Source organism: Dysidea avara, chromosome 12 (assembly GCF_963678975.1).
Source record: "Dysidea avara chromosome 12, odDysAvar1.4, whole genome shotgun sequence".
NCBI lineage: Eukaryota > Metazoa > Porifera > Demospongiae > Dictyoceratida > Dysideidae > Dysidea > Dysidea avara.
The window spans coordinates 5,231,082-5,255,562 of record NC_089283.1 but is presented as its reverse complement, the minus strand read 5'-3'; the positions used below and the strand labels follow the sequence as shown (position 1 = coordinate 5,255,562).

The window sequence follows — 24,481 nt, the reverse complement described above, 5'->3', positions numbered from 1 at the left end:
TGATTCAGTGGCATGCATGCAGCTCCTAATGCTGCATGAGATATGTATATACATATAAACTTATTCTGTGTTGCCGATAATAACCAGTTGATCACAGTATATAGTGACTGGACAAGGATACAACAACTTAGTAATAAAAATTAAAACTAATGTCCTCTTTGATGATATTTTCCTAACTGTGGTGCACTAAGGAGACAGGCACCACTGCCTCCAATACAAAAACCTACAGAACAATAGTAAGAATTGATTTTATGTCACTATCTCTTTTAATAGTGAACTGAGCAAGATTACTTTGATCTTTAGCAAGAGACTTTCACATACTGCACTACAACATATAGACTTGAAGAAAAACCTTGTGATGGCTTAGGAAGTCTTACCACTTGTCAACAGCATACAATCACAAGAAACGTACCGTGATTTGATCAAGGTAACAGTAAAATTGGAGGAGGAAACCATGCAGGAAATGAAAGTATATGCTGTTATTGTATATAACATGTGATTGAATCTTCTTACTACATGTGTGTAGATTATTGATCAACATGACAAAAGAATTAAAGAAATAATAGAAAAGCAGAGCAAGAGTAAAAGAGAACTCTAGATATGTATAGTGTGAGTAAATATAGCTAGAGAACTGAGAGCAACCTACAATGAAGAAACAATGAAACCCAACAGTCATCATGCTGCTAAGGTATAGTGAAACCTAGAAATGACACTTTAATTGCGGGATCATCGTATAATCAGCCAGCTCAATAGTCAGTAGAATACTTTGCAAAGTCTATGTCTTGCTGAAAGAAAAAAACAACTTAGCTTTTATTTGAAGTCAATAGGAGATTTCATTACAAAATTATGATCACTTATATTAGCCATGAAATTCTACAACTGAAAGTTACATACCTGCCCATTGATAATTTACATCGCAAGGGTGAATAAATTTTGCGACTATCGTAACTTTAGAATGACATCACCTATTGACAATTATTTTGTTTCTTTTAGCAAATTTGTAACCATGTTATAATAGCGTAAAAATAATGCCTCAGGGAGTTAAAGACAAAAACAATGCAAAAATGGGTGTAAAGATCACCAAAGGTGAAATCTGCAATGGCAATATATATATTTTTTTAAATGTCACAGAGTGCAATTTGTGTGGACATTTTCATAATTGTATGTATATAGCTCATTTTGTGCTATATGTCACTCTACTATTTAATCCCTACTTCAAATTGAAGTAGGGATTAGAATATACGCAGACGTAGACAACCTCCCTTAAAATTGTTTCATTACTTTTTATGCATTGCAACAGACCCAGATATCACTATACTAATCTACACACTTACATATAATTATGTGGGCTTACAGGTGATTTTCTTGTAAGGCTTTGACACAAAGAAATGTGATTAAACTCCTGCTTTGCACGAAAAGTAAAATAGTTGGATGGATTAGTTGCAGTATATGTGTTGGAGATTAAAGAGTTGCCAAGAGTGTAGCCTGTACATATTTAATATGGATAAGTCAAGGAAACCACCTGTTTGTCGTTATTATTCCTTACCAAACATTCCTCTGAATTCCATATCTCAAACTAGAAGGAGATCACTGATTGCTAGACAACAAGACAAGCCATTCTACAAGTAAGCTATCAGTATTGCATGGATTAGAAAATATTGATTTATATATAATCCTACAGGGTAGCATATCCACTGAAGAACAGAAAGTAAAAAAATAAGCAGTGTTAGTGTATGAAATGTATGCTTGTTATATCCTAATAGGAAGTATGGTATTAAAGATGATTGCAATGCAGCCCCTAATGCTGAGGTATAAAATAAAAGTAGTATTTATAGAGGAGGTAATATGTATTGCTATCATACAGTACACAGTGACTGGACAAGGGTACACTTTCACAAGACACAACAACAAGTTTACAATGAACATCAACACTGATGTCTTCTTTGATGACAAACCAGTGCCAATGTGTCAAGTTGCTTCGAGTGCAAGAGTCAGAGATGAGGAGGTAAGACTTAGTGCAAATAAAACAAATATGTTTGAATTTAACATTACATAACCTTATTTCATATTATTCAGCCAAAGTGTGGATGTGGTAAAGCTGCCTCTTTTGCACCTACTCTGCCATCTGTCACTACAAAGAAGCATCAGACACAATTTCCTACACAGAATCCTCAAAACCAAAGGTTAGGTATCTTTCCACTATTTCTCTATACTCTCAAAGTTTAAAGGGTAAAACAATGGTGTAAATTCACATACAAAAGCTTAAATAGTACATTGAAACTTGAAGCATCATATCTTGTCTTTGTTTCATCATGCACATCAAATGCATTATACACTATTATTTATTTTTGCAGCATACAATTGATTGAAAAAAAGAATCAAATTTTATTTGCACTGACAGCTCAACTAGAAGAGCAGAAACAGCACAACCAGATTCAAGAGATTAAGGTAGCTTGGAGATTCTTATTATGTGTGATCATCTAAATATGGATAGCTAATTGAAGAACATGAAGACAAGAGAAAAGAAATGCTGGAGGCTTTTGAAAAAGAGAAAAGGTATTTATATGTGCATGCATGTATTGTTTGATTTGGGAGAACATGCACATGTCACACAAGTCATACACCACTACTCTGTAGAGAGTTGATAGGAGCCCAAGAACAAGAATTCACTGAACTCCAGGCACAATATGCTAAAGAGGTTGCATCAGATTTGTAAAGGAGAAAACTGAATAATCCTCTTTGTGTCATATAGCTAGTTGATCATCATGCTACAGCAATGAGTAGGGAGACACTGTTGAAGATAGAATTAGAAAAAAAGTATGTTGTACTTCGAGAGATTAAACGAAAGTATGAATGTGACTCCGTCTTACATTTGCAACTGTTTGAGGTGAGTTAGCTAGTAAGTAAGAGTATATGTATTTTTTTATGTGACATTTAGGAAGAAGTAAAGGCGTTGCATCAAAAAGAAATTGAAAACTTGAAAACTGATTTTAGTAAGCAGTAACTGTAGCACTATTTGTCTGGCCATTCATTCATGATACATACACACACATGCACGCACGCACGCACACACACACACACTTGGGAGGAAGCCATCCAATGGATGATGCTTGTCCTGAAGAATCTCACAACCAATCATTGACAGCCACATCGAGCGAGTGTGTGTGCATGTGTGTGTGTACACACATACATATACATACATAAACACACATAAATATCTAATATTGTAGCAAAGGATTTGGAACAGCAAAGAGCAACACGATTGAAAGAATTGGAAAAAAAATATGAAGAGCTCATTGTTGATCAGACAACTAAATACCAAAGAAGAATTGAAGTATGGTAATCATAAACTTAGTATACAAACTGATTGGGGACCAAGTCACCAACAGGGCTGGGACCCTAACTCTCTACATTTACAAGTGTTATATTGCCTTCCTTAGAAATTAAAGGTAGCTAACTAACATCAGTAAATTATGATACAGGAACTAGCTAAATTTGAGAACTGTCAAGAAATGGAACAGAACTTGAAAACCACAATGGGAGCCTTGAAAGTGAGTATATATGTGTTTGTTGTAAGAGCAATATGTAATATATATATATATATATATATCACATTTTGGATGTAGCAATATTTTTAAGCCATGCAAAAGTTATCTAAGTATAATTTACAAGAGATGCATCAATAACAACACCTTGTCATTTCATAAACAAAGTCCCATGATATTCACTGCATGCAGAATATCAAGATGGAGATTGCACATTTAAAACTCAAAGAAAAAGATATGGATAGGCAAATCAAAGATGGTGAAAGAAAGATAAAAGAATTGGTGTGTACCTATGAACATCGAGTATTGTACTTGTCTCATATTTTAAAACAGAAAAAAAAGTTGACTGGCTACAGAACTGGAGAACCTCAAGATAAGGTGACATTTACCTGGTTTCCAAAACAGTCAACATGTTGGTCTCTGTATATACAGATGATTGAAGAAGTGAAAGAGAAAAATGGCAGTATAATAAATGAATTGAGAATGCAAAATATTGATCTAAGGCAAGGATGTGTTGCTTGGCTAAATGACACACCCACAGCAGGAACTATATATATAGTATTGTCGAAGGTGCCTTGTAAATAAAAGAAGCTAGAGTTTTTGGTTGCATTAATGGATGATGATTAGTTGGGTGTGTTACATAGCTGAATTACTTCATCAAGTATATCTGCAGATTATATAGGCAATTAGCTACTAAAAGATTGATCTGTAATTACGTTATAAACTCTAATACAGCATTCAAACTAACTTGAAGATGAAAAGTAGATTTGACTGTGTGGCCTTGCCATTACAAATGGTTTATATACATCATTGTTTACTTATAGTTGCATGTTGTACAATCACATTAGAAGAAGGCTGAGAAAAGCAACAGAAGAACTGTATCATCTACCAGTTGAGGAAAGAAAATGTCTCAGCATTCAGAAGGTACCATACACACATATAGTATTTTTTTATTTGTAAACAATGCTAGGATGCTTCTCTCACACCTTCTGGAACATCTGGATCACCAGGTCATGGAATTATAGAAAGATTACTAAAAAGTACTTCTGAAGATGTAACAGAGAGTTCTTCAACCAAGAGTTCTTCAACCAAGAGTTCTTCAACCAAGAGTTCTTCAACCATGACTATGGATAAAGCCAAGTCCTCCAACACAAAACAAGACGAGTAGCTAAAATAACTCTCTGCAGGAAGCTCAAAACAACTGTGTAATATATACATTATATTGTCAACTGTATAATATAGTATAGGCTATATAGCATAGATGTTTAGTTGTCAACCGTTTAAGACTCTATATAATAACATCTCTACGACTCTGTACAAATATACTTAAAGAAACTTGATGATCATATCATAGAATTATACAATTCCCTGGAGTGTAAACGTTTAGTATAAGTTACTGGTCAGTTTCATCAAGGTCGATGCTCTTCGTCCACCATTTTTTGCCTTTCTTCATATTCCTGTCTAGTTCTTATGATCACATATATCATACTAGCGATGATTATAAATTGAGTAGCTATTTGATAAGTTCCAAGTAAGCTGGGATGTGTGGAAAAGTTTTTGAACTAGTAGTAGTAGCATTGGTAGTATTAATAGGAAATCAATGAAAGTCCTTAAGTTGATACATTCTTGTTGTGGTGAATATTTCAGATTACTGGAAGAGTGCACAGTGATATCGAGTGTGTAATCTGTTAGGTGATCTCTCAGCTGCAAAATTGGAGCCAGGGAGGTATACTTACACTGTACAAGAATGACACAAATTTATTACTAACCGATATACTGTAACTAGTTTTTCCCCCTAAAAGTACATAATTTAGTTTTTTCTCTCTCCTTTTGTAAAAATAATTCTATATTAGTATTAGTCTTGCCTATGGCTTTCAGTCAATTGTAAAAATATTTCAGCAACTTTTCTGCTCTGACATAGAAATATACTACTTCTTTAAGCTCCTGCCATTTTCCCAATGTGCTCACATCAATCACCACCTTTTACCTCAATATATTGCATTTCTCAATTCATTTATTATATACTACTTGACATTTCTCTTTCACTTCTTCAACTACCTGTACTATGTTGGCTGTGTGTTAGCCAGATATGATAACTGTACTGAAGGGAAAGCTGGTCAAAATCATCTACTCTGTGCTATTCACATAGCGATCGTTCCATAGCCAACACATGCATATGCAAGATCATGAAAAACAAGGACATTATCAGTATTATCGCTGCTGTTTGGCCACCTTCATTATACATACCTTCGATGTCATGGCAGCTTGTATAGGAATCAGCATAATCTTATGGTGAAGATACATCATTGTTCCATGTACTTATGTATGATCTTCACTTGCCACAAGGTTTATACATCACTGCCAACTATACTTGTCTTATCTAAATTTAGAATTAGCTCACTTGTCTTTACAACTTTACAATCGTACACACAATACTATAGTTCTGTAGTTCACAAAGAAACTTTAAACAAGATACAAGCCACATGCATACATGATCCAAAAACATGTTTACCTATCAACTACATGTGATGATTACTAAATGACTTAGCTGTATTACAACAACAAATTTACAAATCATCTTCTGATTATTACATTGTGGTTTTGTGGGTATAACAAACAAGCAAATTTGTAGGTATCAGTTTAATGTATATGATAATCACCTCACCTTGCACAAATCTCAGCACTATGCTACACTAATATTGAGAGTTTTTGATTTCTAAGTGATGTACTATTGATTTACACTACATAGTGTACTACATGCAGGGCCAGCACTGGTAAAAGTTACATACATACTAAATTTGATTGCGCATTCAATGTTACATGATGCTCTATAGTCATGGCACTGATTTTGATGACACCCACAGAAAGATCTGTGCTTGTGACAACTTGGCCATCCATATTGAAATGCAAAGGTTAGTAATTGAAGAAGAAATATTGTATTTATTAGCCAACACATGTCCATATACCATCACTGCATGCAAGATCATGATTTATTGCTATCATTTGGGGAATGGTAATTTCTTCCACTCCAATCAGGGTGTCTCGATTAGCGTTATTTGATATTTTATGTTGCAGCCTGTGGAAAGGAAACAGTACCCCCTTTATATATTGGTCAGTGCTTGCAAAAAAGATCAAGGGTACTCTAATAGAACAGTCACTTACTAGCTCAAACAGAGCAGTCATTTTAGTCCCTTGAAACTGCCATTGCATAATACTGTAGCAACATATTAAAAATACTCAGTTGTTTATTACTCTATTCTACTAGCGACTGCTACATATTGTATAGCAGTGATAAGCCATAACTTTGTTCACTATCTGTATAGTACAATAACTTCTGTAGCTAAAACCTTTTCACAGATACCACTCCACAGACCAAGAAATGAATTACAAGTTAGCTGAAACCACAGGATAAGATGACTTATTATTGTATTTAGCAAAGTCATCTAGTAATTATCACATGTATTAGCAGGTGTATAGCTTGTAACTTGTAAACATGTTGTGTGAGGTTTCTTTATGAATATGGGTGACCTGTACTGCATGAAGTTTATAAGACACCAGAATTCACAGCTTGAACAAAACTAACTTTAATAGTGATGTGGGTAATTTAATTTCATTGTTCTGCGCACTTATGTATCTGTCCAGTTAGTAGAAATGGCTCTCTTCAGACTGCGTGATAGATCACATGCACAGGTTCAGACATCCACAACACACTGAGCCTGAAAGGAACTCTCTCCCCCAATAAATCTGGTTAAAGATCCGTATGATCTGACTTAATTTACAGTAAGTATATAAATGCACTAGAAAAGTTCTTAGCCACTTCACAGAAAGATTGAGATACTCTAATAGAGTAGTCATTTATTCTAATACAACAGTCTTGAAATACACCGTCAGCTGTTTTTGAGCATGACAGGCTTGAGTTTTAATCGGTTCAATTGAATCACTGTTAATTCAAAATCATGGCTGGACCACCTAATAGATTTTTAAAGTTTAGGGTTGTACTCTACAACTGTGCAATCTAGCAATATAGACATAGTGGTGTAAAATACTGGTTAATATACACATACAAAACTGTAAATTAGAATGGTTTCAGTTTCAGGAATATCCTATCAGCACTTGATAGTTCAACTACATATAAAGTCAAACTGTGGTCAAGTGGTCTATATAAAAGGGTAGACAGTTTTGTGAACTACTGAGTCTATAGAAACATGGCGTATATGCAGTGTTGCTTTGCTATCTTCCTAGTGATGATGACATATGGCAGTGATGGCTATAGCATTTGTGGGAGTGACAGCAACTTCAGTAAAGTGCCCCCTTGTGGATACGACCACACCATACGATGTGGTAGCTATGGCAACTCAAAACATCTTTACCAGCGCTGCAGGACAAGTATGACAGATATTTGTCTAGATTATAGCTGTAATATTTGCTGTAGTTCAACCCTTTTCAGTATCATCCAGGCTCACATCTAACATCACCTGTATTGACAAAGACCAGCGCCATCCAGCTAATGGCTACCTGCTGGCAGGATGTGAAGGAATCATTACTGCCAGCAAACAGTCAAGCACCAATGGAGTTTGTACTAGTCAAATAAGAGACCAAGAGTCGGAACAAATTACCTCCAATGTGTACCTGAACATCAAAGACTTGACGACCGGGAAATACAAGTTTAATTGCCACCACAAGGATGGGACAGTAATTTCAACAGAAACCATAGTTTGTAAGTGTGCATACAGTTGTATAGTATTGGTGCACAGTAACGTTGATTGAAAGTAAACAGTTGGTAACTCTGCACTGTATTAATGGATGATGCAACAAACCCATACTGCATAAAAATACAGCTAGGGACAGGTAATATAGTAAATCTATATAATACTTTATTAAACACCAGCCATGTTTATTATGTGGCAGATCAAAGGCTGTGCTTTCAGTTAACACTTAGTGATGGTGTTAACCATAGAATGTCTGATGTGTCTACTAAGCGAAACCTCATTGTTACTAAGCAAAACCTCATTGTTACTAAGCGAAACCTCATTGTTAACACTCCTCTCTGGTTACCTTCATATGCAGAATTTGTATTTCATGTGGTATAGCATACCTACATTACATATCTGGTTCTAATCAAGAGTTCATAATATTTGTATGGGGCCCATACAAATATTATGAACTCTTGCTCTAATCAAGGCAGTATATGCAGTGATTTTATTTGCTGAACAGGTGCCCCTAATTCAGAGTATGTAGTTTAGCAAGTAACTAACTCTATGAATGTATTGACTACAAACATAATGAATACTTTCTTTATCCACAGTTAGTGCATCAAATAAGTTTGAGGAGCTATTAGTTCTTGTCAATGATAAACCTCAACCACCAGATACCACTAACATCATGGAAGGCGACAGCGTCTCAATTATATTTCAGAAATTTGGTGGATACGATGTCTACGGCTCGCCACAGTACTACCAACTGGCTGATCATGCTAAGAAGCATGTCTACTTTGATTTAAATTACCCATGTAGCAAGATCAGCCGTTCACAAACTACTCATACTCCAGCCATTTCTCTCCTCTATTCCTTCATCCCTGTAACAATGAGGGACAACGGCACAACAATCACTTTCACTGACAACAATGACACCAAGATTGGTGCTTTTACTATCATAGGTATGCTGCTCTGATCTGTAACTGCATGGAATTAGCTAACTTTCTATTACAGTGAAACCCAGGCCAAATGATGAGTACCTTGCTTCATCGTGTTTTGGTTATCCACAAATATTTCAGGTACATAGCCATCATATGACATAAATTCATATTACCACATGTTGTCTTTGTAGTACAACTGATGGTGGTAATGAACTCATAATACTACCTGTTAGCATTGTAGTATAGTGTAGGGATTTATTTCTCAAGTTTTCTGGTATGTAAGCATATAAGTGTTCTGTCAGTGTGCAACTGATGGAATTATTTTTAAATTATTATAAATACAGATGATTTGAGTACATATAAAAGATAAAATGCAATTAAATTTGATTTTTAAGGGGGACTTGTGAATGATCTTTATTTGGTAACTCTGTTGCCATGTCTTGTGTGGGATTAACTACAGCATCATCAGTTTGTGTGTCACTTGTTTCATGACCACTGTCAGATTTTGACGCCTCAGGACTTGCATTATCCTTGGGTCCATTGTCAACAACCTTGTTCTGGGTTTCAGTCTCATTTGTGTCTACTTTGTGATGTGTTTCTCCATTGCTTGTTGCTTTTGTCGTCTCTAATCGACTGATCTTTTTTGTTTCAACCGTACTTGTTCTTCGTGATGAAGCAACTTGATTTGTTTTACTTTGTTCTGAGTTGGTTTGACTTACACGGGCTACACGATTATTCAAAAATATAATATTGCTTTTTACTACAAACGAAGAATTGCTTACGTTTAGTTGAGCATCTTTCTTTCCACTGTTTCCTATTGTTGCTGAGGCAGGTAGTCCAAGGCTTGAAGTCTGCATCATACTGAGGAGAGCTCCCATTCTCCTTGCAACTTTTCTTAAACGATGACATTATTAAATCAATCATGTTTCCCATAACCTCATAGGTTGGTACAACAATCACGTCAATGAAACCTACACAAGTAAATATCTTAAAATCATCTTAAAAAGTACAGACAATGACTCTAATGATTTCCATTACAGTAGTTGTAGTACTGAAATACTGGAGCTAATTAGAAATAAAAATGGTGGTAGTATTACCCAATGCCCATACAGTCTTATATGTACATTACTTGTTAGGGATGCACACTTGAAGATGAGGCAACAGAATACTGTAAACAACAAAAGTTTGGTGTGACTTAACTTTGGCATGCAAAACAGGTTGGTGGATAAAAGTTTGATGAATTTACCATGCAGCTATAGCTATTTTACAAATAAAGTGAATTCCTCGATTCGCCATGCCAAACTTTCATCATTTATGGTAACATGCAAAATAAGCTATTCAAAATAAAGTGCCGCAGCAATAATTTACCTTGATTACTGTTCATATTGTTAAGTCTACACATATCAACAAGTAAGCAAGCTACTTTCACATGGGAGACTGACCCTACATATGCACTAGCAAATGTGTAGGAAGTGAAACAAGAGAATACAAGATTCTGTTACCTGGAAACCAGTTCTTTATACCACATGACATTTCTCAAATAAAGAAGTTCACTTATATAATTCCATATGAATTCATAGCTATGAATTACAACTGTTGCTTGGCGCAGTTGATCTGAACAAATCTGTGATGGAGATACACCTGATTTTCAGGTTATTTAACTGTATGCTGACTGAAATTTTTCTTGAAATTATAAGTACAACAACCAGACTCTAATGGTAATATCCAACTCCTCGTTTCCAGGTATCAAAACCTGATTGCTACAAACCAAGCTGTATATAAAGTGTGGCCATTGAAAATAAGTTAGTTGGGAGAAGACGTGATATCAAAGGTAGTCTGGTGCTGCCAAGCAAGAACGCTGTTCAAATTTAGAAACAGCAATATAAACTGTAGCACCAATAAACCGTGACGTAAACAAACACACATAACTCATGTTTGCTTCACGATACAGGTATGAAACAAAGATCCCCATGAAGAGGTGAATCCAATCGTATAGGAGTTATATATTGCTTTACTGTTTACTGAAGAGATTAAAGTGTGCATAAAATCATTTTTGTAGATACCTAATGCAATCTATCACAAAAACAGAATTATGCAAACTACACAGCAGGTCACACATTGTACTTGCAACTGTTCATAGAGTATCTCTATGGCAGTACACCAGTTACATTTGCATATGCTTGTTTCTGTCGCATATAGCTCCTTGATATTTAATCTAGGATATATCTTTAATCAAATGTTTGTACCATAATTTGCCAAGATTTGCAGTTAGTTTTTGTAAGTGGCTTATCTGAACAGTAAATGTACTGTAATATGCTGTTTCCAAATGTTTGAGGGACATATTTCGAAGTTGCTTAGCTGTCTGCAAATTTTTTATCCTCAAAAATTAAAGACTAGCTCAATGCCAAATAACAGATAACCTGAGTGAAAAAACAAATGATCCACAAAAAACAAAACTGTGAAAATCCTGAAATTCATCATCGCAATCCATGAAAAACTACATGCCTCGAAAATTTGTACATGCATATACAGTACTTGGGCAGGAGGCCATCAGGAATCAAAACAAGTAGTTTAGTCTTTTAAAATTTGTGTGTGTTCCATTGGGATACATTAAAATATTACCATGGAAACACAACTACTTAAACACCAGGAGTGCAAAAAACAAAATGCAAAAACCTATACCAATTGCATATCTCCATGGTAACTGAAGATGATAAAAAAATGCAGTTGGCAAACATCATTAACAAAGGACAAAGAATGTAGCCTGTAGCAAATGTTTAAGACTGGCTACTAACAACACTTTATGAAACATAGCTTGTTCTTGTGCATAGAACCAAACCTGGATGTTTATAGCACTGTTCTCAAGTTGACAGGTTTCAATGTCAATTCAATTGTAGTCACTGGAACACAATACATGCTAGCTATTTACATACCGACTTGACTCTCTGGTACCAATGTGGTATTACGATCACACAAAGGAGAACATTGTCTCTTCAGTTCTTTCTCCTGATCACCCTGTCTGAAGAACTCCTCCATTAGCAGTGGTGTCCATTTGGAATGCAAATCCCAGCTTTTAGCCGGATGGGATATATCAGCACAGTGTAGGATTAGTGAGAGAACCTTAGATTTCTCTGTTTTGTCCAATGTACTGTATCTAAAAAAACACATTTGAAACTCATTGTCAGAAAACCTAATTTAATGGCAGTGACAATGTGGAAGAGGTCAGGAAGAAACTCATATAGGTGTAGGGACTCTTATGTAGTCCCCAATTAGGCCATTACATAATGCATGAAAAGAGTGAAATAAACTGAATGGTATCCCTACTGTGAATCTGGAAACACTTACGTTAACCAACTTTTGTGAATCGAATGATCGAAAAAAAATTGCTAAATAAAATTTTACAAATCTTCTATATCGGGCACAAAAGAAAGTTTTACGATGATACTTCCTGATTTGCTAACTTTTAAAAAACACAGAAATTTACTTATTTGTGCAAACATTTCCAGTTTTCTGTATGGGTACAGTTTGCTTACGCTTCTGGTGATGACAACAAGTTCTTCATAGTTTTGATCTGTTCAAAGTGGCACGACATGTCCGTCGCCAGAACCATGTCTATTATGAGACCTCTAACAAGTCTGACATAGAGAAACATAAAAATACAAAATCATTCCAGCTAGTTACTCAACTGTAGACATGATATCTTTAAAAGTATTTGTTAACATCACAAAGAATTATGGCTATGAAACTACGTCACTACATTTATTGATATGGTTATTGATCCTGTACAAAAGGTGGTGAAAATACAACACAAATTTCTTAAGCTATACCAAAGCAACTATGATAGGTTACTGAAAGCAGGCTACAGACAGATACATTAGAAACTTTTAGATTTAAAAGAACATACTTAAAACAAAAACTATGTAACTGCGTGTTCAGTGCCAATGTGCCCAACCCCACCCCACACACACGCACACACACACACACGCACGCACACACCTGTAGTCCTCTTGTTTAAGTGATTTTAAGACATTTAAGTCTTTCTGTATACAACAAAATGATGACAACTATCACAACATCATGAAGAACTTACATCCTGCATTAACTTGAAGGCGGTGTGTAAGTGGTGATTTTCTAATACTGATTTATCATTGTATAGGAGGGCTAGTTCTGAGTTAGATAACATGTGAAAACTGTTGGTTGTTCCAGTGTGTTCAACATCATGTATAGCAGCGGCAATTAAAATGGCTAGCAATTCTAAGCTAGTCATCCAATCCTGTGTTAAATATGACTCAATCATCATACCGTAAAAATATGATTTACAATTATCTACCATTATTCCGGTTCTTTTTACTAAACAGTAGACGGTTTGAACAACATCTGCTGCATGTGTAGAATTGTGGTATGGGTTTTTGTAACGCTTATATCCATTCTCGACAGCAATCAAGAAATTATCAAGAACATTAATCATTACCTACTTCCCAAATATGGCACACATGAATAGCATGACAATGTTGATACTCATACCTCATGTCTCTTAGGTAGATCACATTTCTGGAATAACTCGTAAGTAGTGTAGCGTAACGGCTGATTGTTGGTCAACTTTTCAACTTGAAACATGTCACAATTCCAATTGGAAATGTGCTCACCAAAGAATGCAGTCACATCAGCTGGAATCTGTAGCCCTGACTGGCTAGCCCATTTGTAACGCCTAGAATGAGTAGCCATAAATGGCCAAAGGCATCAACAAGAGATACCATGGTGATTTGTACAAGAAATTAGATAACATGAAAAATAGCAATAGCACAATTACATGTACAAAGTTGCAACAAAATCTAACAGACACTTACGAGTGCACGTAGTTCCCAATGACAAGTAATTGTGCCACAGTTTTGAAACGTGGCACTTGGGATGTTGTCTCCCTTGTATAAACTGACTCCCTCTTAGTGAATGTAGCTGCCAGCCAGGCACGGACCTCCTCATCCTGCACTTCATCGAAATTCTCATCACTAAAAAAATTTAATAGCATATCCAATTTATTCACCATCTGGCATGACACAAAGCTACACTCCTACCTGTCTAAATCACTGACTAATGAGGTGTGCTGCGTTAGTACATCAGCAGCATATCTTATTGTTGCTTTCATTTCACTAACAGTGGGAGGCTTGCCAGTTTCCAATTGTGCTAACAGATAGTGTAACCTAGACATACACCATACGGATATATCATCACTTTATACTGAATTTAATCCATTAAGAAAACAAAGTTGCCATTTCTTATTCTTGCAATGAACGTTTCCTTCTGGATGAGTTTTATAGTGTAGTGTTAAGGGCTGCTATTGGGACCAAAAAAATTAATGGGTCATGAAGGGACTATTAGAGGCGGCCACAACGAGGTGGTCTTATTAAAGAGGTAACCATTAATAGAGTACTGTTTTTAAAGCTAACACACACAGACCTTAATCGTTAGGGCCAAAACATGGTCAACTTATACATGGTGGTTTGTTATATCTTTTAATTCAAAGGAATCCATTTGGTTTCATTGCACAAACTTACAATATTGAAAACAGCCTACAATATTTTATGTAACAAAACTGATGTATTGTACTGTTCAGTGACCAATAACTAACTTCAATTTAGCTGTGGTTGCAGCTTGTTCTGAGTCCACATCTGGCAGCTCATCTGCTTTAAGGGATGCAAACGATGGAAGAGAGTCACCAAAACGTGGAGTGTTTGGACTGGACTTGTTTGAGATGTTATTGCAGCTCAAGTTATGCGGTAATGCCCTTGATCGGTTTACTGGCCGGGAAGGACTCGATCGACTCCTTGTATACTCTTGTAGGAAACCTAACACAAGAGCATCTCAAACACACCTGTCATAACCCAATGTACATCACCCAGCTTTGCTACATGAATTTCTACATAAACAGAAGATGTAAGGTCTCTTTGCCACTGAATATCTACAAATACTTGGCAACAGTATGGGTGGTGCCATGTGGGATGGTTGGACAAGGTAGGTAGCAAGCAGGTAGTGACTATACGAGTGACTTAGCACAGCAACACTCTAGTGCAGTTCCAGCCAACCAGGTCCTTAACATTTTCATGTCACTGCGCGCTTGTTCAAGTCACTGTCCTCTGCAGGAGTTCGTACATGCACTGCATGCATGACACTTCCCCCTATAGCCTTATTCACAATACAAGCTTACAGTATATTCATACTAACCAGACTTTACCAGATCGTGGTAACCATTGAATGAAGTGTATAGCATTTAACGCTTCGCGTAACATATATCGTAGACTCACCATGTTTTGTAGGCGAATCTTCCATGGGAGCGCTCTGAACTTGCACCGTTTCTACAAATGAGCTAGGACGCTGTTTACCAGGCACCGATCCCATTGCTATATTTCAACCACCACGCCCGCCCAAAACACGGACTTTCCGTATAACTTCACAGCAAGGGGTTGTTTATACACGTAATTGTAAGACTTCTATAAATACATTAATTCCTAAAATTTAAGTGTCACAAAATATAACGTCAAAGACCATTGTATGGTTTCTGAGAAGGGTCTTGCTTGAGAATTTTGATGATATCTAGAGAAAAAAAAGAAAAGCATGTGTGTGTGTGTGTGTGTGTGTGTGTGTGTGTGTGTGTGTGTGTGTGTGTGTGTGTGTGTGTGTGTGTGTGTGTGTGTGTGTGTGTGTGTGTGTGTGTGTGTGTGTGTACTGTTTGTGTGTGCTGTTTGTGTGTGCAGCTACAATATCATGTACCTTCCTTTTCTTCATCTGAAAACGTCCCACGAGGGAAATCCACATCAAATGTAATGTACAAGATCCCTTTTCGCTGATTATTGTCATAGTTCGGCATGCCTTCACCTTGCTTCTGTATCTTTGCTCCAGACCACGTCACTTTCTCTCGTTTCACTGTCACCTAACCAAGACACAAGTAGCTTAAGACTTTTATTAATGTTACCATGGTAACACACAAATGTAAACAACACAGACCTAATAAAACAATGTGGCCGCCCACAAAGCCAAATTGTATATAAAAACCTGGCCAACTGGCACAACAGACAGTTTACCAAATTACATAAGCCTCTAATATGAGCTACAATTAAAACTGATCTACCTTGTGTCCATCCAGGTGAGTGATTTCCATGCTAAATCCCACCAAGGCATCTCTCAGTGATACAGTGATGTTTGTGTAAAGATCATCACCTCGTCGCTCAAAGATTGGGTGTCTGAAATAATGAGATGCTCAGATGCAAACACTGCACACACACAATTACTTTTGTTGCCGTATGGTGAATATGAGGTCTCCAGGTTCTCCATCAATGTGTGGTTCACCTGTATGGAACAGAGTTTAACAGATTAGAAGCAATAGGTGTTCCAGACCTTCAGATATGAAGGGGTACTCTTGACCGTCCCTCATTCCTGGCTCAATTTCTATCTCCAGTAGCTTTTCTTCATGTACAAACCTGAGCAAAGGTAAACAGCATGCGATGACAACACACGCCTACACACACAGAGAGAAGAAACAAAGGACTCCAGCTCATAGAGTGTAGTAATATAATAAATCAGTGAAGTTTTGAGTTCAAAGAAAGCAAAAACAGCTGCATCTGGGCATCGTTGATGATACCGAGCATCAAGCCTGAAACTTTGTGATTACCATGCCAGGCTGCCTAACACATATGCACACACATATTACAATTACATCAACTCACTTCACATTCGGACATTCCTCACAAATCTGTTGAGGTGACATCTAACCAAAAATAACCAATACACTGTAACATGAATCTGTATACACCACACACAGCACAAAGTACAGTATTGCACACAATGGCACTTCCTACACTGTCCCCAATATTAACAACAGTTAAGAAATAACATACAAACATAATCTGTTATCACTTCTATAACCCAAACGAACTATTCAAAGTGAAACAACAACAGGAAATACAAAATGAAATGAAACAAAATAAAGTAAAAGGATGTTTGTTATTCATGGAATTATTCAATTCACCTGAAATTGTCCTGGTCCAATTTGTACTGTTCTCATCTCAGTTCTACAATTACACTTCCTCTTTCCTGATGATGGCTTAGCAACAGGTTTGTACCTAGCAACCTAAGAATGTCACAGAATACATGATAGAACAATAAAATTTGTGTATAAGTAGGAAAGCATAAAATGTGTGTGTGTGTGTTGATCTTAGGATACTAATGTATATACTTGTTTCAAGAGTTGACTGCCAAATATGTAACTAGTAAAGTACACTTTGAAGACTATAAAGAAGTGGAAAATGTTGGTTTTAGCACTGTGCCCAAGAGTTGGAGGAGATGTCTACTTTTGCATTATATACAAGTGATTTATGGAAGTTTAGAAAACAGTAAACTATTACCTACCATCCTTATCTCGATAAGTCTTGATAATCAGATATATGTAGATAATCGCACATCTCTACATGTTTACATTTTCCACGTTCTCATTAAAAATATATATATCTTTGTTAAATAAGACAATTATAATATTCGTATATAGCTGAATTAATCACAAACTGAAAACACACTACACGTATTATGGTGTGGTTATGGCTGGGTTAACTTACACTGAGGTATTCACATTTTATTGACTGTATAAGGTGAGAGATGTCATTTAGATCAAGGAAACTCGTTGGTAAGGTAACAGATGTTTTGGAAGTTATACTTTAATAGGAACTTGGTAGAGAACGGCCATAACAGTACATGCAGGGTGTAGCTTCCACTAGTACTCCATACAATCAAGAGTTAATAATATGGAGAGGAGAGTACAGCATTAGATGAGTGTGCAGAAGTCAAACAGCTTCTTTTCTGCGTAGTGTAGACTGGCTAGTATATTTTCGTATTTAACCACAAAGGTCATCCTTGACACAACATCGTGCATTCAACTTGGCCAGCAAGAGCAGTGTCGTTGTATTAAAGAGTATCGAGGAAAACTCTGTGAGCACGTCTGAAAAACTAATAACAGATGATGGAGTACTGCTTGGAATTTTCAACTGCATCCTGGCAATGTGTCACCATGGTAACAAGCGAAACTTGTCTTCCACGCATTGTAACTGAAAGAGCATTGTCCATTACATATCCTTATTCAATCTTCAGTGATTTGCTGGTTCAGTAGGATAATATTCTTGACCGTGTATTGCGTTAATATATACATTACATGGGAGAAGTCATTTAACTTCTGCACAATCATCTATTACAGGACTATATAGTCTCATCTCTCATATTGTTAACTCTTGATGTAATCTTATTCTTTCATTGCTTATTCACAGTGTGTGCTTTGTAGTTCATATTAGGGCTGAAACGGATAGCAACTTTTACTATCCGGATATCCTGAACATCCTACGGATAGTGACATCATCACTTGCTATAGAAACATTTTATAGTTTATCCTTGTTTTACTAGTACTAGAAGTAAACAAACATTAACATGATAGCAAAAGGTTTGTGGTAATGTTACAGTGTTACTTTGCACCGTCTGTAACAAGATTGGCAGCTGGAGAAAACATGAATACAAGATGTAGCAGTTGCTACAAGACTTTTTCCAGGTACAACTAGTCGTAAAGAACTCTTTATAAGGCAATAACTATTCTGTTACAACTTCTTCAGCAACATCCACAGCCTCGCTTCGTAATTTAGCGATGGGCGTGGTCACGAGCAAACTGATTAACTTACCAGGCTGCTGTTAACTTCACATAATCTAGCTTAGCTAACTCTCCATAATGAAAATTGATTCATCTAGTGATGAGAAAGTTGGACAGATAAATGGCTTTAAGTTATTACTATCCGCTTGGCTTCAAAGTACTATCCGGATAGTAAATTATTATCCGGATATCTGTTTCAGCTCTAGTTCATATAGACGCAGGACCTCACTAAGAAGAGAAACTATATTGCCTCTACTTGTCTTAATCTTCAGAGGGGATGACAGACAGATTGTGTATCCATGCCATGTACAACCCAACAAACGTTCTAAACACAAGTTACACAACCAAGCTAACCTCCATGCTGTGTAGCATAATCACAGTTATAAAGCACTACCAGCCTCTGCTGCATTGTCCCATAACCAGAGCTTCATCATTGGGGGGGGGGGGGACTTAAATTTTAGCAAAAGTTTAAATGAAAATCTGGGATACACCGTTACCTCATAAAACCATATTTTTTAACTCTCTCTTGAGTCATTTCCTAAATGAAGGCCTGGTAACCAAAAATAACACTATCAAGTACTGTGGCAGGCATGCTCTAGACTCCACACAGCTCTTACCTCAAGAATGTCACAACAGGATTCACAGACATGCATTATCCATTCTGCACAAGGACTAAGAAATGTGGTGGCTAATGGTATAATGTATTTTAGAGGACAACCAAACTTCATCTTGTGAAACACTTACTCCTCATTTGGGAGACAATGGAAATATCTACTTTAGTTGAGTTAGTTCTCCTAGAAGGTTTCTCAGTAATGGAATAACACAAGAGCTTGAAATTTTTATTCTTTTGTATCTATGTGACTGCTCTATTAGAGTATTTCCACCTTTTTGTTGCATGAGTGAACAAAATCCCAAACACAAAACCCAGCCTTTTCCCTTAAACTAAGCACGTCACTATTTCATTTTGCAGTGAATAAACTTTGTAGGAAAACGTCAACTGCTAAAGAACTTCTCAAGGAACTCAATGGAAGTTTGATTCTCACTGTGGCTTTGTGGGGACATCAAAAACGAAAATAGAAGACAAGCAATTCACCAAACAAAATTGGCAAATCACTGTTGCCAATATATGAATCACACGAGAAGGGTAAACAGTCATGATCCAAATGAACATAAATCACTTTTGCCAGAATGACAATTATGCAGATGGGCACTCCTTCACTGATCAGGCCGGAATTTGAATCTTAAGAAATACTACAGTTAGAGTCTAAACCGCCTAAGGTGGAAGAATCAGGGTGGTGGAGGTGTCAAAGAGACAAATTCACTCCTACATGACAGTTCAAAAAGCTGCAACGTGTTGAATGCTTACAACTTACCAAAAGTACCAGTCACAAAAAATGCAGACCTTGAAACCAGAATTATCTGCTGTCTACCAAATCAGTACATAAAGAACTGGAGTGTTCAAAATGTTACCTTGGATGCTCTGACACTTCTCACCTCTGTTGTAGAGACTGACAATAAAGGTGATAACTCAGGTGTTGACTACCACATAGGTAACTATTTGATCGACTGATGCCAGGAGAAAAAAGTTATGAACCAGATTAATTAATCGTTTTTGCTTGACGAAAGCTTTGCAGATGGCACTCCTGTACGTTGACCAGGTGAAGACAACGAGATCAACTGTGACCCAACCCAGTCTCAATTCTTTCAATCAGACCACAGTGAAAAGGCAAAAAGAATACCACCCCCATAGTGGCCATGGCAGAATTCCCAATCACTTCACTAAACAAAGCATTGTTGAACAACCTCATATTCAGGTGTTACGCCTACATCACATACCCTTAGCTGGTAGTCTTGTTCAAGTGATAAGGTGTAGGGCTTACCACACTTCCCACGTTCTGCAGTACATGTAACCAATCAGAACCAATCCCCAGACAGAAAAATAGGAGACTGGCCATGATAGTGGGTTTGGATTGTAGACATATTTTTTCACAACAGTGAAACCACCCAGCCTGGTCATTTCTCTTATTTGCCATCAAAATTCTGGATCCAGGAGAAAGAAATTTAGCTGGCCTGATAATGTGCTGATGTCACTGTAATGGCAGACACCAAGGGAAGCAGCTTTTAAATGTTTTGGTCAACAAGCAAGCAAGCATGCTATAATACATGTATATCCTCTGCACTACATATATGGGACCATTTGTGCTAGACACTCTCTGGGGTCCCGAACTAGGCAACAGAACTTATTGTAATACTTAGACAGCAAATCTACTCAGTAGGTACCACAGTGAATTCTTGAGTGGAAACATAGTACAGTACTTTCACTTACAGACTGAATTATTAATCCCTTCAAGGACCAAGTTATTTTCAAGTAAGAATGGCAGCATAGCTTTCTATTATACCAGCAGTACCAGGCATGGCAACAACGCAAGCTGGGATGGGATAAATTTATTGCTCCTGGTCGAATTGCTTAACCCTTCAAATACCAATATAGTGGATGTCCACACATGATAAACTTTTACAATTAAGAATTCGCTAGCACCATGTTATTCACCATGATAAAATGGTACCAAGCACTACTTCATATCTCTGTTGCTAGGCCACCCAAAGAAAGCAGCTTTTCTATTTTCATCCACAATTACTCTACATGCAGCACGTCAATTGGCCATATCTCCATTGGGCTTTATCCCATGATATTAAACTAAACACCATTAGATTCAACACGTGATGGTCATTCCATTGGTACACAAAAGATCATAAGACTACAAAATGGATTCCCGATAAAAACAAAACAAAGTGGAAGATGACGTTGCTTCATATCACAAGCCTTTTGTATAAAACAAAAACTATTTAGATATTATTAATGTTCGCAACATTATTAAACATGTAATTAAAGGGCGTGGCACCTGTTTCTTTCATCCCAGATGAAATGGAATGAATACTTGCAAGCAAAACAGGTGACATGCCTTGTATTAGTGAGATTTTTAATCACTCACACTCTCGTGAGTGACGTTGTGTTTGAGCAGTACGTACCATAGTACTGCATATTAGGGATCATGAAGGTTTGTATTTCCTCACAAAAAGGTATTGCCTAGAAACCAGCCTCACACCAGCCTCACAATACCTCCATGGTGCATAGGCAATATTGCTAGGGTAAAAAAGTTCCATCCAATAAGTTGCTATGAAATTAAAAGTCATTGCTCAACCAACATATTGCTCAATCCATATCATCATTATCCATATGTATAGTTACAAAAAATTGAAAACCACAAAACCATAATCATGACAACAGTTAGAGTTTGCACAATGATTGTGTCAAAATGTCAGTAGACACACTAGTATCTTTTTACTATGTCATTCTCCAGATATTTATACATACACTGCATTTTTTCTTTGTTAAAGTGGCAAAGAGTAACTACTTGCCAAGAGAAGAGAAATGTTCAAATCTCCTTAGCAACAAAGTATAAAGGGTTGATGGATATACCATCCCTCAATTAGCTTTGTTATCTTTAACTTTAAAATATTTTGTACATAGCCAATGAAACACATGAATGCAAATTCAAATGGACAGGTATTTACAGTCAGCAAATTCACTGTCATGAAACCTGAGATCACAAGGCCATTAGATGATTTAGTAACACAAAGTCATGCGCATTCTATTTCAGATACTTTACATGAAAGTCCTACAGTAAACCACACACCACAAATATGATTGTTTATTCATTGAAGGAAACTAAACAGCACATTTTTTTTGGAAAATCTCAACTTTTAAATCACTAAATATATAACCCTTTCATGAATATAACAGGTACGACAGTATAAAACACACGCTGAGTGCAATTCCAACACACTAGCACTTCTATCGTGCGTTTCATAGTACAATGCGCTAATCATGAAGTAGGCATGCTGGCAGAGGTCTCATTTCAGGGATAACCAAGTTCGCGCACTATTGCAGGTTTATTACATAACCTGGTAAAACTTTTCTCTTGAAAATAGGGCTATTTCGTTTATATTTGAGTTGATAGTCACATTTTGAACAATGATACATCGTTATAGATAGGCTAAGACAACCGGCAAGTAGCTGTGGATGGTATGGCATGATTCAATCATGTGCGTATACGCATGCGTAACACTGGATTTTGTGATAAAACTCGAGAAACCAGCCATGAAGACGATTCAGCAAGGAGACAATATAAAGTAGTTTCATACATTGTAACACTTATTTGTAGATCATAGTTTATTTGTGGTCGCCTATTTCCCAAGGCTGCTTTTAGGGTATTATGTAGTTTTGTTGTCTTATAATTACTTATGTATTTAAACAAAACAACCTAGTCAAGGTGATTAGCCCACAGCATTTATGTAGAGGTATAGTAACCAAGTGATTTAGTGCACAGTGAGGCTTATACAGTATGATTCGGCATGCCTCATAAAGTGCACCAGGAAATTCAGCCGTGAAAGGGAATATATAACTACTATTATTAAGTTTTTGATTGACATTCCCAATGCATCTACTTACACAATAATAAAACTTAAGTGTTCAAAATGTCACAGGTATAAAGTCATTAGCCAGTGTTACCACCAACATAGTAGGGTAAGAATAGTCATGAGGATACTACCCACCACAATGATGGGATTCTCTATAATACAGTAAGTACCAACCTCAATGAAATTTCCATTGTACATATCTTCTAAGGAGACCACAAGGTCCATGTATATAGTGCCACCACGAGGGATATCCCTGTTGTGATGATCATGTCCACCAGAACCAAACTGGAAACCAAAACCTCCAAAGAAACTAGAAATGGGTTGGAACGGTTAATTGTGTGTGTGTGTGTATTATACACACTCGTGTATGTAGTGCAACTTTGTGTGTGTGTGTGTGTGTGTGTGTGTGTGTGTGTGTGTGTGTGTGTGTGTGTGTGTGTGTGTGTGTGTGTGTGTGGTGCAGGTAGTTATACATGTGTATACACGAGCCATTATACACTACATATCATCAGATAACACCCAGGTAGATTACCTGGAGAACATGTCGCCTGACTCATGTTTGCTATGCTTCTGTAGTCCATCTTCCCCATATTGATCGTAAATACGTCTTGTGTCACCATCGGAAAGAACCTACACCAATTAAAATTGATTGACCATATTACAACTACTCAACTATGAAACAGAAAAACATTAGTAATTTATGAATGCTGCAGTTTAATGGCTAATGAGAGCGTTTATTACCTCATATGCAGCTGAGATGTCTTGAAACATTTGGTTTGCATCGGGGTTGTCCGGATTCTTGTCGGGGTGATATTTAACTGCTAATTTACGGTACGCCTTCTTAATCTGTTTGACTGATGCATTTCTCTCCACGCCCAAAATTTTGTAAAAATCACGCCTGAAGTAGACAGGAGTGCGTTTTAAATAGGAAAAACCACTACACACGTTTTAGACTACTTTACTTACCCGGCTATTACTATCATCACCCAACTTAGAAGAAGCAGAATCAGGCATTGTCTAATCATCTTAAAATGCTATAACCATTATACAAGTTCTCTCACTTCAAATCTATTTCCTTTAAGCGCCAGCGCGCATAAGGTACTAAAGTAGCGCACAGATAAATAATTAAGCCTAGGTTTTGTG

At 36.7% G+C, this 24,481-nt stretch overlaps 2 protein-coding genes across 2 annotated transcripts; both read right to left on the bottom strand.

The window, feature by feature from the left end:
• Window positions 1–9,498: 9,498 nt before the first annotated feature.
• LOC136240022 (dual specificity calcium/calmodulin-dependent 3',5'-cyclic nucleotide phosphodiesterase 1A-like) lies at window positions 9,499–15,638 on the bottom strand. Its single transcript, XM_066030820.1, has 12 exons — window positions 15,480–15,638; window positions 14,807–15,023; window positions 14,253–14,378; window positions 14,028–14,186; window positions 13,705–13,888; window positions 13,511–13,651; window positions 13,271–13,453; window positions 13,177–13,220; window positions 12,714–12,815; window positions 12,114–12,334; window positions 9,963–10,151; window positions 9,499–9,904 (listed from the first exon to the last, which is right to left on the bottom strand). Exons 1-12 carry the CDS (start codon window positions 15,571–15,573, stop codon window positions 9,558–9,560), a joined length of 2,007 nt encoding a protein of 668 aa, XP_065886892.1. The 5' UTR covers window positions 15,574–15,638; the 3' UTR covers window positions 9,499–9,557.
• LOC136240023 (dnaJ homolog subfamily B member 11-like) lies at window positions 15,625–24,464 on the bottom strand. Its single transcript, XM_066030821.1, has 11 exons — window positions 24,305–24,464; window positions 24,080–24,236; window positions 23,871–23,968; window positions 23,513–23,648; window positions 17,201–17,302; window positions 16,899–16,939; window positions 16,570–16,652; window positions 16,464–16,521; window positions 16,304–16,415; window positions 15,946–16,105; window positions 15,625–15,768 (listed from the first exon to the last, which is right to left on the bottom strand). Exons 1-11 carry the CDS (start codon window positions 24,361–24,363, stop codon window positions 15,713–15,715), a joined length of 1,062 nt encoding a protein of 353 aa, XP_065886893.1. The 5' UTR covers window positions 24,364–24,464; the 3' UTR covers window positions 15,625–15,712.
• Window positions 24,465–24,481: the final 17 nt, after the last annotated feature.

Bases quoted from the DNA above. Each gene is read 5' to 3' on its own strand.
- LOC136240022 (XM_066030820.1), bottom strand. From the start codon at position 15,573: ATGGGATCGGTGCCTGGTAAACAGCGTCCTAGCTCATTTGTAGAAACG. The intron at 12,816-13,176 runs GTGTGTGCGTGC...TCTCTATGTCAG, and splicing joins CTTAAACAAGAGGACTACAG to ACTTGTTAGAGGTCTCATAA. The intron at 12,335-12,713 runs GTAAGCAAACTG...GTGTTTTTTTAG, and splicing joins TTGTTGTCATCACCAGAAGC to ATACAGTACATTGGACAAAA.
- LOC136240023 (XM_066030821.1), bottom strand. From the start codon at position 24,363: ATGATTAGACAATGCCTGATTCTGCTTCTTCTAAGTTGGGTGATGATA. The intron at 24,237-24,304 runs GTAAGTAAAGTA...TGTCTACTTCAG, and splicing joins GTGATGATAGTAATAGCCGG to GCGTGATTTTTACAAAATTT. The intron at 16,940-17,200 runs GTGAATTGAATA...ATTTTTGGTTAG, and splicing joins TTGGACCAGGACAATTTCAG to ATGTCACCTCAACAGATTTG.